Here is a 14,426-nt window from a genome sequence, read left to right as displayed (position 1 = left end):
TCAGGTATGTGGGCATATATGTAAATGTTACAGTGTGGCAGCTCAGTTTGAAGAGTGCCGAGAGAAGATCACTGAGATGCCTGGCATCATCAAGGATCTCTGTCGAGTACTGTATTATGGCAAGGTGAGCTCTTAATTACCTAATTACTTTGGAGTAATATTTGAATAGGTACTTCCACAAGTTTTTGCTTGTTGTTGTTTTAATAAATGGGTATTTTCTCAGTAGAACCTTAGAAATGATCACTAGGTTCCCTTCCAGCACTAGCCCACAAAAGTATATGCAATCTCTAAAGTTACTGAGATCATACAAATAGTAATACTTAGCCTTCCAAGGCCTAAGAGAGGGAGTTGTAATGGATATAAACTGGGCAGATTCATCAGAAGTGTGTCTGAGATTGGAATATTCCAAGCAGGAAGGGAGTCTTAGTCAATAGGTTACATTAATAGGTACAAGTTGTTTGTCAGTTGGCTATTCTTGTTAGGTTCTGCTTATGCCTAAAATAATAAACTCTTTGCTGATTTTTAGAAATAGAATTCTCTGATGCTCATTTGAGCTATTATTTGTTTGTGGGAATTGACAAGGAAATAAAATAATTTTTAAAATTAACTCAGTAGTCAGAGCCAAGATGGCAAATTAGGGCAACCACCTAGCTGAATTTTACCAACATTCCCTTCCAAACAATTTGCCTCAAATCAAGTTTTGTAGTGGAAGAGCCAACAAAGTGTCAGGTAAGACCAAGACATAAACTCAGAAGACAACAATGTGAAAAGAGCTACCAAAAAAGCCTTGAGACATTTTTGCTAATTGGACCCAAGCCCAAGCATGAATTCCTGGAAGAGTTAAAGAAAGTAGAGGAAAAATTGGGAAAAGAAATGAGAGATGTATAAGAAAATTAAGAAAAGAGAATTTAACAGTTTGATCAACAAGGCACAAAAATCTACTGAAGAGACTTTAAAAAGGAGGATTGTCCAAATTTAAAAAGATACAAAATCTCACTGAAGAAAATACTTACATAAAAATTAGAACTGGACATCTGGAAGCTAATTCCATGAGTCATCAAGAAACAATAAAACAAAGTCCAAAGAGTGAAAAAAAATGGAAGAAAATGTGACATATCTCATTAGAGAAACAAATTACCTGGAAAACAGATCAAGGAAAAATAATTTAAGAATTATTGGAATATCTAGAAGCCATGATCAAAGAAAGACACATCATATTGTAAAAAATTATAAGGAAAATTCCCTTGGTATCTTAGATTCAGAGGTTAAAATAAAAATTGAAAGAATCCACTGATCACCAGAAATATTGTAGATAAATTTCAGAGTTTCTGGGTCAACAACAAAATACTTCAGGCAGCCAGGAAGGAACAAACCAAATGTTGTAGAGCCAGAGTCAAAATCACACAAGATTTAGTAACTTCTATGTTAAACTGGAGGGCTTAGAATATGATGTCCTGGGAAGTAAAGGTGCTAGGATTAGAACCAAGAATGACCTATCCAGCAAAACTAAATATTATCCTTCAGAGGGGAAAATGGATGTTTAATGGAATAGAGGACTTCAAAGCATTCCTGATGAAAAGACCAGAGTTGAGGTATAAGACCAATAACACCAGCACACAGGAGGGCTGCTGGCACAGGGTCTTTTATCTGCTTTTCTAAAGGAAAGACACTTTAAAGAGGTTAATAATCTTACTTTAATTAAATGATGAGAAAGATATATAAGTAGAGAGAAGTATCCAAGAAAAAATCCAATAGACAGGGCTCCAGCTGTATAAACAGAGTAATAGAACCGTTATATCACCAGACCAGGGAGCGACAATATCTTGGTTTACAAAGCTGGGGGACTCCTTAATAACAGCCACCCAGAGTTTCATCTGGCCAAATCACAAAGAAACATTCTTCCCATAAGTGAACCCTTAAAATAAAATATTAGCCTCCCAGTATATATAGTTTTCAACTAATAGTCTCAGAGCTAGAAGGCATCACAACCCAGTGACTCAGTGCCTAATTCATTCAGTACCAAAAAGTGTGAAAGCCTTCCTTACAAGCAAGCCTCCCCTAAGCAAGCTCCTCCCCCAAGGCAATATGAATGTCCTTGAATATTACCTAATGGGTTCTGTATGACAGAGCATGTGTCAAAGCTGTGAGCTGGGCTGGAGCCTCAAGCAGCAAGACATCTATGATTGAAGTACCTGTATACCTTTAGACCTGGGAACACGGCCCCTGTTCCAAGGGAAAAGGGGTGGTCACACAGACCTGTGGAAAAGGAAGATCTTATATTTCATTAACCCTACGACATGAAAGAGTATTCATAAAGGATTCAATAAAATTAAGTTGTTTACATTCCTACGTGGGAAGAGGAATACTTATAACTCCCAAGACTCTGATTATTATTTAATTGGGGGGGGGGGGGCACTTGCAGTTAAGTGACTTGTTCAGGATCACATGACTAGTAAGTGAAGCTTTTGCACTCAGGTCCTCCTAACTCTAGGACCAGTACTGAACTTTATCATTATTTGGGCATTCAGAAGGAGTTTAAATAGAAAGCATGGGTATGAGTCTCTTATATTGGAATAATTTCCCCAAAAAAATGAAGGGGTGAGAAAGAGGGATGCACTGGGAGATAGGGGAAGGGAGAAGTAGAGTCAGGAAAATATTTTCACATAAAAGAGACATATAGGGAAGAGCTTTTATAGTAGAGGAGGAAATGACAGGGGGCCTGGGTGGGGCAGGTAATTCTTGAACTTCACTTACTGGGATTGGCTCAAAAAGGGAAGAATATCTATACATGCTTAGTTGTACAGTTTTCCCTTCCACGTTGCAGTTTTGATATATTGCAAAGTGACATAAGAAGTTAAATAAGAATTTTTTAGGCATTTTGAGAAAACCATAGGTGTCACACAAAGGCCAGCAGAAAACACAGGAAAAGTTTGGAAAATCAGAAATGCCTAAAATATATGTATAGTATCTTTACTTAACATTGACCTACATATATCCTATGACCAAAAATTCAGATGACTTCTCTGATGAAGAGTGGGCTAAAAAGTTTTACGTGAATGTTCTAGATCACAGGGACCCCATTCCTTTAAACCCCCACCATGTGGAAGGGATAACTGTATATAGAAATGGAACTTAGCCAATAGGGAAATAGGGGAAAGGAGTAAGAGAAGGGAGGGGGAAGGGAATAATAAAAGAGGACAAATCAAGAAGGCAGTAGTTAGAAGCAAAATAGACTTTTGAGGAGGGACAGGATAAAAAGGAAAGAAAGGACAAAACAGAAGAAAATGGGGTGAAGGGAAATGCACAGTACATAAATGTAAATGGGATGAGCTTACCCACAAAATAGACATGGATAGCATCATGGCTTAGAAACCGGAATCCAGTAATATATTTTTTACAAGAGATACATTTGAAACAGATACAGAGTTAAAATAAAAGACTAGAGTAGACAGGGCGTCTAGGTGGCACAGTGAGTAAAGCGCCGGCCTCAGTCAGAAGGACCCGAGTTCAGTTCCGGCCTCAGACACTTAACACCCACACACACAGAAAAAAAAAAAACTAGCCGTGTGACCTTGGGCAAGTTACTTAACCCCAACTGCCCTCTAAAAGGATAAAAAAAAAAAAAGTCCGGAGTAGAATCTGATATGCTTCAGCTGATGTAAGAAAGGCAGGGGTAGCAATCGATCTCACAGAACAAAAGCAAAAATAGTCCTAATAAATTATAAGAGATAATTAGGAAAACCACATTTCGCTGAAAGTAACCATAGACAAATGAAGTAATATTTAAAATGTTTACAAGTTTCTGTGATAAAGTCCTCATTTCTCAAATATATACGGACTATAGAACTGAGTCAAATTTATAAAAATAAGAACCATTCCCCAGTTGATAAATGGTCAAAAGACATGAACTGCCAGTTTTCAGAAGAAGAAATCAAAGCTATCTATAGTCATGTTAAAAAATGCTTTAAATCTCTATTGATTAGAGAAATATAAATTAAAATGGTTCTGTGGTACCACCTCACACTTACTGGAAATGACAAGTGTTGGAGGGGATAGGGGAAAATAGGTACACTAATGAACTGGTGGTGGAGTTGTGAACTTGTCAAAACCATTCTGGAGAACAATTTGGAACTATTCCCAAAGAACTATAAAATTGTATATACCCTTTGACCCAGCAATATCACTATTAGTTCTGTACCCTAAAGAGATCAAAGAGAAGGGAAAAGAACAAAAATATTTATAATGGCTCTTTTTTTGTCGTGGCAAAAAGTATTGGCAATCAGTAGGGAAATGACTGAACAAGTTGTGACATGGTTATGATAAAGTAATATTGTGCTATATAAGAAATGATGAGGTGAGTGGTTTCAGAAAAATATGGTAGCACATGTGAACTGATGCAAAGTGAAATGAGAAGAACCAGGAGATCATTGTGCACGGTAGCAGTAATATAATGATGACCAACTGTGAAAAACTTGGCTACTCTGATCAATACAGTAATCTAAGACAATTACAAAGGACTCATAATGAAAAAAGAGAACTGACAAACTCTGAATTATGAATTGAATTATAATTTTCTTTGTTTTTCTTGCTTTTAAAAATATTTGGTTAATATGGAAATATATTTTGCATGATTTCACATGTATAATTAATATCATATTGCTTTCCTTCTCAGTAGGTATAGGAGGAAGTAGAAGGGAGGAAAAGAATTTGGAACTCAGATTTTAAAAAGAAAAGATTGCTCAAAAGTCAGTAATAAATTTTTTTAAGGAATTAACTCAGTTTCTGTGAACTTGATGTTTAAAGCTAGGTCATAGGCTAGGATCTGGGTGTAGTGGAACTTAGTTTCTTCTATAGCCAGGATATTTGTCTGCAGTCTCTATAAATGATGGTATTTGTATATCCCAATTTGTAACTTGTGTCCAGTCTACAAAGAAAATAAAAACTTTTCATACCCAGAATTTAGAGACTTAAGCTGAATATGAGTTGGACTCAGTTGCTCTCTCACATTGTGTGGAATACTTAACGTGTAAGTTTTAATCCAGTAAAGCCTCATATCTCTTAAGGCAGCCTTTGTAGCAGCTTTAGTGACTCATGGCTTTCAAGCATAAGCACACAAGTGGTTAAGAGGAAAGCTGTCTCGATAAGGCCATTTTTCCCTATAGAAGTTGCTGAGTCTTTGCTGATACTAAGGAGCCTGCCTTTGTTTCTCTTGCCACCTCTGTGTCAGGCATTGATGGGAATAGAATTCAAATCACAATTAAAGCAGAAAACAGTCAACTCTTAGAAACCAGTTGGTTCCTAGGATTTTCAACTTTCTCATTATTAATTTCTTTACTCTTGGTCTTGCAGAGTATCCCACGAGTGGCATCTCTTGGAGTAGAATGTGTCAGTTCATTTGCAGTGGATTTCTGGCTACAGACCCACTTATTTCAGGCAGGAATTTTGTGGCATTTACTTGGATATCTGTTTAATTATGATTACACTCTAGAAGAGAGTGGCATTCAGAAAAATGAAGAAACAAATCAGCAGGTAATTTATCATGCTAATTGGAATATTGAATTTGTACTCTAACCACTACAGTAAAACTCTGGAAACCTTACAGGAGCATTCATTTTAGAAGCCATGTTTTCTGAGCAATTCCACTTCCCAGAACCAAAAAACTTTTTTGAATTTTTTATAGAATACATTTTAGGAAGATTTTAGACACCATTTTACATTCAATAATTATTTTCTTTTAATTTTTTTCAATGAATAAAAATTAGTTTTTCTCTCCCCATTCTCCCATTTTTAAAGAAAAGGAAAAGTAAAACCCTCATAACAAGTATGTATAGTAAATGAAAACAAATCCCCATATAGACCATGTCACTTCTGTCTCATTCTGCATCTTGAGTCTTTTAGTTGGAGGTTGGTAGCATGTTTCATCATTAGTCATCTGGATTTGTGGTTGGGCTCTGGGCTGATCAGTGATCTGATGTCTTTCAAAATTGTTTGATTTTATATTATTTTTGTTATTATATAACTTTTCCTGGTTCTTTTCACTTCACTTTCCTCAGTTCCTTCAAGTATTCTCAGATAATAAATGCTTTTTAATTGATGTGGCCTGATGAGATCAGAGTACAGAGGTACCATCATCCCCTTATTCCTGTGAGGTGTACCTCCTTTCATGCATCTCTAGATTGAATTAACATTTTTTGATGCCTTTTGCCCCTGTTTTTTGGCACTGAACTCATAGTCTGCTAAAACCCCCAGACTTTTTTCAGACAATCTGCTATTAGACCATGCCTCTTCTGTCTCCTCCTTGTGAAAGGATGCTACTATTTTTTTGTAAGAAACTATATTTGTATCCTATTAAATGTTGAATCTTTTGAGATTTTTGATTTATTAATTTTATGTCTCAGGTCCACCTTCTATCCTAATTCTTCCCACCCTTCTACCCCTATAGAGAAAGAAAAAAAAAGCCCTGTTACAAACACAGTAAAGTAAAACCAATTCCCACACTAGCCATGTACCCAGAAAAGGTCTCAGTTTGCACTCTGAGTCTGTAACCTCTGTAACTGGAAGTAGATGATCTACTTCATCTTGAGTCAAAAGTATGTTTTCTTGATTTAGGATCATTGTTGTAAAGATAAACTACTGTACCTGTGATACTTTTCAGGATCTCTTGACAGGGGCAGCTAGGTGGCACAATGAGTAGAGTGCTGGCCCTGGAGTCAGGAGGACCTGAGTTCAGATCTGGCTTCAGATACTTAACACACACAAACAAAAAACCTAGCCATGTGACCCTGGGCAAGTTACTTAAAATCCAATTGCCCTCCAAAAGGCAAAAACAAAAACAAAGCAAACAAAAAAAAAGATCTGTTGACAGATGGGGAGCTGTTTCCCCTTTAGCAAATATCACTGGGATTCTGTGCTCTTCAGTTCATATCTGTGTTTTAGATGTCTTCCTTGTTGGTATCACTTTCTTCTCATTGCTTTCAAGGTACTTATAGCCAACCCTGTATCACAGCATCTGATTTATTACTTCTAATCTTCTTGGGTCATGGAAAATTGAATAATCAAGCTAATTAAAATGATATGTAGAGGAAAAGCAAATAGGTTACATGAAAACAAAAGCTTCATTTCTAAGCAGAGCACACAAGCTTCAGTGCATGCACTTGGATCGTTTTTGGTTGCTCAGTTGTTCTTAGCTGAGGACGTGAACCCAAGCCTTCTGTTTTAAGGCTGTCTCTCCCTCCATCGTGCCATATGTCCTCATATGCATACATGTACACACTATTCTGTGTACATATATGTGCGCGCACACTCTATTTGTGTACGGTATGAGTGTGCATGTAAATATGTAAACTCTCTTTTCACAACAGGAAGTAGCCAATAGTCTTGCCAAGCTAAGTCTCCTCGCTCTCAGTCGCCTTGGTGGGTATTTGCCTGATGAACAGTCTACTCCAGAAAATCCAACAATAAGGAAAAGTTTGACTGGTTTACTAACACCATATGTTGCTAGAAAACTTGCCGTAATTGGCCCTGCTGAGGTATGTAAGTCTTGGTTTGTTCATGAGTTCAGTATCTGACAATGCTATTAAAATAATTTTAGAGTTAGTCTGGGTATGAACCAGATTATTTGCGATGTTGTGGCAAAAGAACAGAACTTTTCTGATTTGACTACACCATGACGTTGAGGAAGCCAGGGGTGCATGTCCATTCATTCCCTGTTGGGGCTATTGACTGTAATGGTTCATAGCTGTAGGCTATTCCTTTGCCTTACCCGTTTAAAAGTCACAAGGCATGTGTATGGTAAGTGTGTGTTGAGGGAAGAGAAGAGAAAGAGAAGGGTATACCTCCCCTTTCCCCTTCCCCCCACAAAAAAAAAAGCCCCGTACTGTGATATAGTGGAAGAAGCACAAGAATCAAAAAAGATGGATCCTAATCCTAGAAGTGTAGCAGAAAGAGTATGTTCTGGTTGTACTGATACTCTTGGACTCAGGAGACATGAGGGATTTCTTTCCTAGTTCTCATTTAATTACGAAATAGTTTGGCAGACCACTTAATCTCACTTTGCTTCAATTTGCTCTTCTGTAAAATGGGGATAAAATGTGTCCTCACTACCTCTCAAGTTAATTGTGAAGAAATATTTTTAAACCTTTAAAAGCACTTTTCCTAGAAAAATTTGTATCCGCTACAGCTGTAATTGTAATAAAATATTATTGGAGCAAAATAGTTAGTTTTCAATATATTTTTTAATAATTGCTTTTATTATAAACAATTTGCATCTGCTACTTTAAAAGAAAACTATTTGGCCAGTTACATTAAAATGCAGATTTATGAAGGTGAAGCCATATTACATTAGTCAAATCACTTAACTTCTTTGGGGATGCTTTTTACTTTCAGAATAAAATAAATAGACTCTGAAGTTTCTTTCATTTCTCAGACTCTGTAATTAATCTATCAGCTTTCTTTAAAAAGTAAGTGTACCAAATTTGATTATAAGGGTACTTAGGCTAGGGATAGGGATCTGATGTGTGATTTCACTCAGCTAGGGAGTTTGGGAATGAGGAGTCCTACTAGTGAAGGGCAGCACTTTCTGTGTAACTGAAAAACCTGTCTGGGGACAGTGGGAACTTAAGAGATACAGACATTATGACAGGATGTGAATGCAGGCCTCCCTAGCTCTGAATCTAATTCTTCAAAAAATACTTTGTATTTTTTAACTTTAAAAAAAAACAACTTAAACAATGATGATGTTTACTTGCAAATGTTTCTCCTAATCTAAAGCAACCTTTTTAATGCTGGTTGGACAAAATGCATAATATGCAATTTGTAGCTTGCATTTGCTTTTCTTCCATTTTTGTGGCATCACTGATGTCCCCATGACTTCCTTAAAGAGAGGCAGTGTGCTGTCCTGGATAAAATACTGTTCTTAGTCCTAAAAACCTGGGTTTGGATCTGCCTCAGGTACTCACTGTCTCTGTGATACTGGGCAGATCATTTCACTTTCTGGGTCTGCTTTCTCATCTCTGAAATAAAGTTAACAATATCACCTACCTCGTAGACCCATGTTACCAGTAGTATGCTACCAGTAGTAATATTCTTATAGAAAGTATTCACATTCAGATTGCTCTTTAACAGCATTATATATTTAACAGCTTTATATAAATGGAGATACTTGCCTTCATTTCTCTGGTTTAATTCAAGAGATGAGGTAAAACAGTTGTTATACAGAGTATTCCATATTTCTAAAGTGGTGGACAAATGGAACTGTTTATTTTCTCTTAGGATTAGATGGCATGTCCAGATAAGATGATTGTAAATAACATGGGCCAAACATTGGAATCTATAGTTTTCTACTTGTATACGTTTTCAAATAAGATATCTTTTAGCCTTAAATCAGAGCTTGGCTTTGATTGACTTGGATTCATGGTTTTATTATCTTAGATGACTTTGAGACTTGGGTTCTGTGATAAATGAAGAGGTATGTCTGTTTCTTTAAAAATTATTTTAAAAAGCGAATTATTTTTGTTTTCTAGATTCTGAAGACACTTAACAGCAACACAGAGAGCCCTTATTTAATTTGGAATAATTCAACAAGAGCAGAGCTACTTGAATTTCTGGAATCTCAACAAGAAAGCATGATTAAAAAAGTACGTTATCTTTTGTAAAGTCATTGGTAAAATTTTTTGGAAGGAACGGTCCATAATGACCTATTGTTAATGGCATAAATCAGCTACTTCGGTGATTCCTTCAGTTCTGGTAGGATTACCTTTACTCCAGTTAGACTTCCAAAGAGAATGCAGAGATAGGAATCTTGCTGCTAGTTGCCGTAAGCCCCTTTTAAGAAGAATTTTCCTCTTAGTAGTAACCAAAGTTTATTTTCATTTTTTAATTTTTATGCTATTTAGATGTGTTATACTGCATGACCAGTCAGTTCATATGTAAAGTTTTCAATTTCCTTTCCCAACAAACCAAAATCATTTCTTGATGGTGAAAACTAAATGATTAGTTTCTCTTCACATGCTCCCCTCCATTGGCAAAACCATTACTTCAGGGATTTCTCATTTCATCAGTATCATCTCCACTAATGACTAGCATGAGTGTTCTGAGCCTCCAGACAGGCCCATTGTATTGCAAGTTATTATTGTAGGATCAAAGCACCTTTTGAAGAGGTTCTTAAGGATTCTTATTTCAACTGCGTGAAAGTCAGACTGAAAACATAGAACATGTAGAACATGTATGTGTGATAACTAAAAGCATTTTACTTTTCAAAGGGTGATTGTGACAAAACTTATGGATCAGAATTTGTCTACAGTGATCATGCCAAAGAACTTATTGTGGGAGAAATTTTTGTCCGGGTATACAATGAAATCCCTACTTTCCAACTGGAGGTAAGTTTTCTGTTAAGAAGAACTATATTTGAATTCTGTTCAATGCCAGAATGGTTATTATGGAATCAATTTGTTTTGATAAGCAGAAATAATCTGAATAGTAAAATAAAATAAAAAAAATCTTTCATTCATTCCTCTTCCTGTTGTTGTGGGAGATGGGGGTAGGGAGATAGGGTGACAGAGACTGGACACACATACATACATATACACATACATGAGTGTGTGTATTATATGTATGTGTTTGTTTCCTGAATTCTCTAGTCTTCATGGTAGTGAGAAAGCTAGGTAAAGCCCACAAAGGGGATAATATTCTTTCCTGTGTTTTGCACATAGTATTTCTGTGTAGTGTATACACATTTGTAAACAAAGCCTCACCAAATGGCTCCATTTGGGAATGCAAGTGGAGCTGTAGGCTTACAATGACCCTGGTATTTATCCAGCCCTTGGACCATACCCTGGCTTACATAGCTTGTCTGAACTGGCATCTTCCTAACTAGCAGGAGAGTTATCCATCAGTAATTTTCTTTTTTCATTTAGCACTTTGTAAGACCAACTCAAGAACAGATTTCCCCAAAGGTGATGGGCAGGGTTGTAGGGGTAGCAGAATGAATATAGAGTTATCATTTAGTCCCTAATCTCTGAAGAGACCTAAGAAATATTTTTCTTTCCTCTATGCTTGTGAACATACTCTCTTGTTTCATTGGGGGATGGTCAAGAATTGAGGTTTTGTTATATATGTCATTAGAGAAAAATAATTTTACAATACAAGATACATAAATTATTGAAAACATCTTAATGCCTGTTAAATGGTAACCATTTACCCTGCTCTGAAATATTATATACTTTTGAATTTTAATGTAAAGTATACCTAACTTTTTTAATATTTCATTTTTTTTATTTAGCTTCCAAAAGCATTTGCTGCAAGTCTTTTGGATTATATAGGCTCCCAAGCCCAGTACCTCCACACTTTCATGGCTATCACACATTCTGCAAAAGTGGAGTCAGAGCAACATGGAGATCGGTTGCCAAGAGTTGAAATGGCTTTGGAGGCTCTAAGAAATGTTATAAAACACAACCCAGGTATGGAGGTGTATTTGGTAATTAATAAATGCTTCTATAACTCTAAAAAGCCAGTCCCTGACTATATGGACACTGGATTTACCACAGTATAAAAAGAAAATGGAGGTGTTTGCCTCATGACTTGGTTACTTGTGTACAGAATGGGCTGTGAGCTAGAGTAGATTGCCTCCTTAAGAGCTGGGGAAGGGAATCCGAGTCATTCTGAGATTTATGCTGCATTGCAAGAAATGATAAGATGAAATTAATTAAAGTGGTTACAACAAAAGAAATTGAGAACATAAAATGTTATATCAGATTAAATAGCTGCTAAAGGTAATAATACTTAAATTACTTGCAACTTATGAGCTCTTTAAAGACAAAACCTACCTTATTCATTTTTATATCCCTGGTAGTTTCTTGCATAGAATAGGTACTAGGGGTATTTGTTGTATAAGCGACTTTGTAAGCTCTATGGTTGAAAGCCCTAGATAGAGGTAGATTTGCATTCCCTGTAGAGCTTTGAGAGTAGACTCATGTTACTCCAGAACAGGGTTGACAAAACCGACCTGTGAACTAAACATAGCCCACTGTCTGTGGATAGCCCATGAGCTAAGAATGGTTTTTTTACATTTTGTAACATGGAAAAAAATATATATATACATATATGGGGAGGGGAGCACTAGGTTAGCCCCAGAACAGTACAGTCTTGCCTGGCAGGTCCGGAAAGTAAATCGTTTTTAAAAGTTTTTATCCTCTGCCCTGAAATTGATTTGGTACCCAATGTCATATGTAAAGACTTAAATTATACAGATTCAGTTCAACATCACTAAAGTTTATGCACATCCATAAACATAGGAAGATACAGGGGTAGGGCTTAGTACAAGGGGTCCATTCCAGGTAGAGGGGTAAGCATGAGCTAGAGAGTAGGAAGGGAACAGCTTGGCTTGAACTCGAGAGTCTGGAAAAGGCATGGCTTATAGTAATTGATGAGGTAAACTGGAAGTAGATATCCAAGGGCAGTGAAGGCCAGAGTATTCCTTTTTTGGAGAACTCCTAGAGGTTTGAATGGAAGAGTGACATGGGAGTGTGTTTGGAAGATTTCTTAGGTGCTAATCAGAACCAATGATTGCAGAGGGGATGAATAGGACAGAAAGACCACACCAGTGAAATCACAGATCTAAATCATAGCCTTGTCTATTTCAAAATAGCTTTATTATAGTTAGTCTTAAAGCTTGGCACAGGGCCTTCCAGGGGGCCCTTACAGATAAGGAAAATGAACACGCGGCATGAAATGAGTGGTCTTAAACCTCAGAAAGTATAAGTTCCACAGTTGGCAATTGTGTGGCAAAACAGAAAGGAATCATTAGTTTGTAAACTTAATAAACTCAGTGGCCTGCTATATGTAACTTATGATAGCAATTTCATAGGATATAAAACATACTGCTTCTTAATTATTCAAAGGATTATTGAATGCTTACTCTATAACTTTCATTGCTGTACATTAGATACTATGATAGATTTTCTACTAGCATTCTAAAGATTACTGATGTCCAAAGTAATGTCTGATTCTCTCAGAACACTGGGGTTTAATTCGGATCCTCATAGAAGTCTCTTCGGGCCACCAAGAAGAAAGACTGCTTAATAATAGACAGTGGAAGAACTAAAAAACAGACCTTAAATTTTGAACTAAATTTGAACAGAATCATAGATTGAGCTGAACGAGCCTTAAAAAACCAGTGTGGTCCAGCTTCCTCATTTTGCCCTGGAGAAATTCAGATCAGGGATCTTCAGTGGCTTGCTCATGGCCACTCTTTGGCCTAAGTTCCAGAGGTGGTGTTTGAAGGAATGTCTTGTGACAGAGCCTTTGGCATACACAGCCACCTTGTTTCTAAATAAGATGGAAAAGAGAAGCAAAAACTCAGAAAACCAATGGCCACTAGATTAAAGTTTTCTCTTAGGTTTAAACATTGTGTCTAATGACCAGAAGTATGTTTCACTAAGTTTGTATCACAGTTAAGATAGTATTTAAAGAATTTAAAATTGTAGGAAACAGCAGTATGCTTTCTAAAAAATAATCTTTAATTCAGGGAATGCTTTCAGATATGAATCAAAATATTATTTTTATTTCTACAGGTTCAGAGTGTGAATGTGTTGGTCATTTTAAATTGATATTTTCTCTTCTCCGTGTTCATGGAGCTGGTCAAGTGCAGCAATTGGCTTTAGAGGTAATATCTTTCCCAATCAATACTGTGAGGTTTGCTTCACAGACATTTATTTACCCAAGTGTCCATCTGCCATCATTTTTCCTTTAACTTACAGAATAGAATTTCAGTTGAAAACTTAAGTTCATACCAAAACAGTAGGGTGCTATAAAATGGTTATTGTTGTTTTAAAAAAAAAATAAAAACCCTATATTCTCCTGCTTCATTCCAGAAGATATAACATGATTGAGTCCAAGATCACTAACTTTGAAGTCAGGACCTGTGTTCAAATTTTACCTCTTTCTCTTGGCTACCTGTGTGACCTTGAACATGTCATTTAACTTCTCTGGGCCTTAGTATTGTATTGTTGTTCGGTCATTTCAGTCACATCTGACCCTTTGTGACCCCATTTGGGTTTTCTTGGCAAAGTTTCTGGAGTGGATTGCCATTTCCTTCTTCAACTCATTTTACAGGTGAGGAAGCTGGGCAAACTGGGTGAAGTGATTTACCCAGGGTCACACAAACACAAGTAAGTGTTTGGAGCTGCATTTTAGCTCTACTCTTCCTGCCTCCAGGCCTGGCTGTCCCTTAGTGTCTATAGTCCTTAGTGTCCTCACCTCTAAAATGAGGAGCTTGGGAAAAGCAAACAAGATAGCTGCCTGGACAGGAGGCAGACAAGCTAGTTCCTAGATACCTATTCCAGGAAAACTCAGAGTTCTTACCAGACCAAATAGTGATCCAGAAATCCAAGGAGAAATGATAAGTGACTTTTCGCAGAGGCCTCCCAGAA

General features: G+C 36.8%; 1 protein-coding gene across 4 annotated transcripts in view; it reads left to right on the top strand.

Annotated features, from left to right (window-relative positions):
- DNAJC13 (DnaJ heat shock protein family (Hsp40) member C13) overlaps window positions 1-14,426 on the top strand; it is a 115,860-nt gene that overhangs the window by 82,359 nt on the left and 19,075 nt on the right. For all 4 annotated transcript variants that reach the window (XM_069088374.1, XM_069088373.1, XM_069088372.1 and 1 more), the window contains 7 exons: window positions 5-124; window positions 5,350-5,529; window positions 7,362-7,529; window positions 9,522-9,635; window positions 10,260-10,376; window positions 11,279-11,456; window positions 13,569-13,660. In XM_069088374.1, the coding sequence (XP_068944475.1) occupies window positions 5-124; window positions 5,350-5,529; window positions 7,362-7,529; window positions 9,522-9,635; window positions 10,260-10,376; window positions 11,279-11,456; window positions 13,569-13,660 (969 nt within the window). The remainder of the gene's footprint in view (window positions 1-4; window positions 125-5,349; window positions 5,530-7,361; window positions 7,530-9,521; window positions 9,636-10,259; window positions 10,377-11,278; window positions 11,457-13,568; window positions 13,661-14,426) is intronic.

Source organism: Petaurus breviceps, unplaced genomic scaffold (genome assembly GCF_028583685.1).
Source record: "Petaurus breviceps papuanus isolate PSGF00001 unplaced genomic scaffold, PetGlider_PUasm1.0 185, whole genome shotgun sequence".
Lineage (NCBI taxonomy): Eukaryota > Metazoa > Chordata > Mammalia > Diprotodontia > Petauridae > Petaurus > Petaurus breviceps.
Note: the sequence above shows the minus strand (reverse complement) of the source record. Positions and strands in the feature narration are given on the sequence as shown.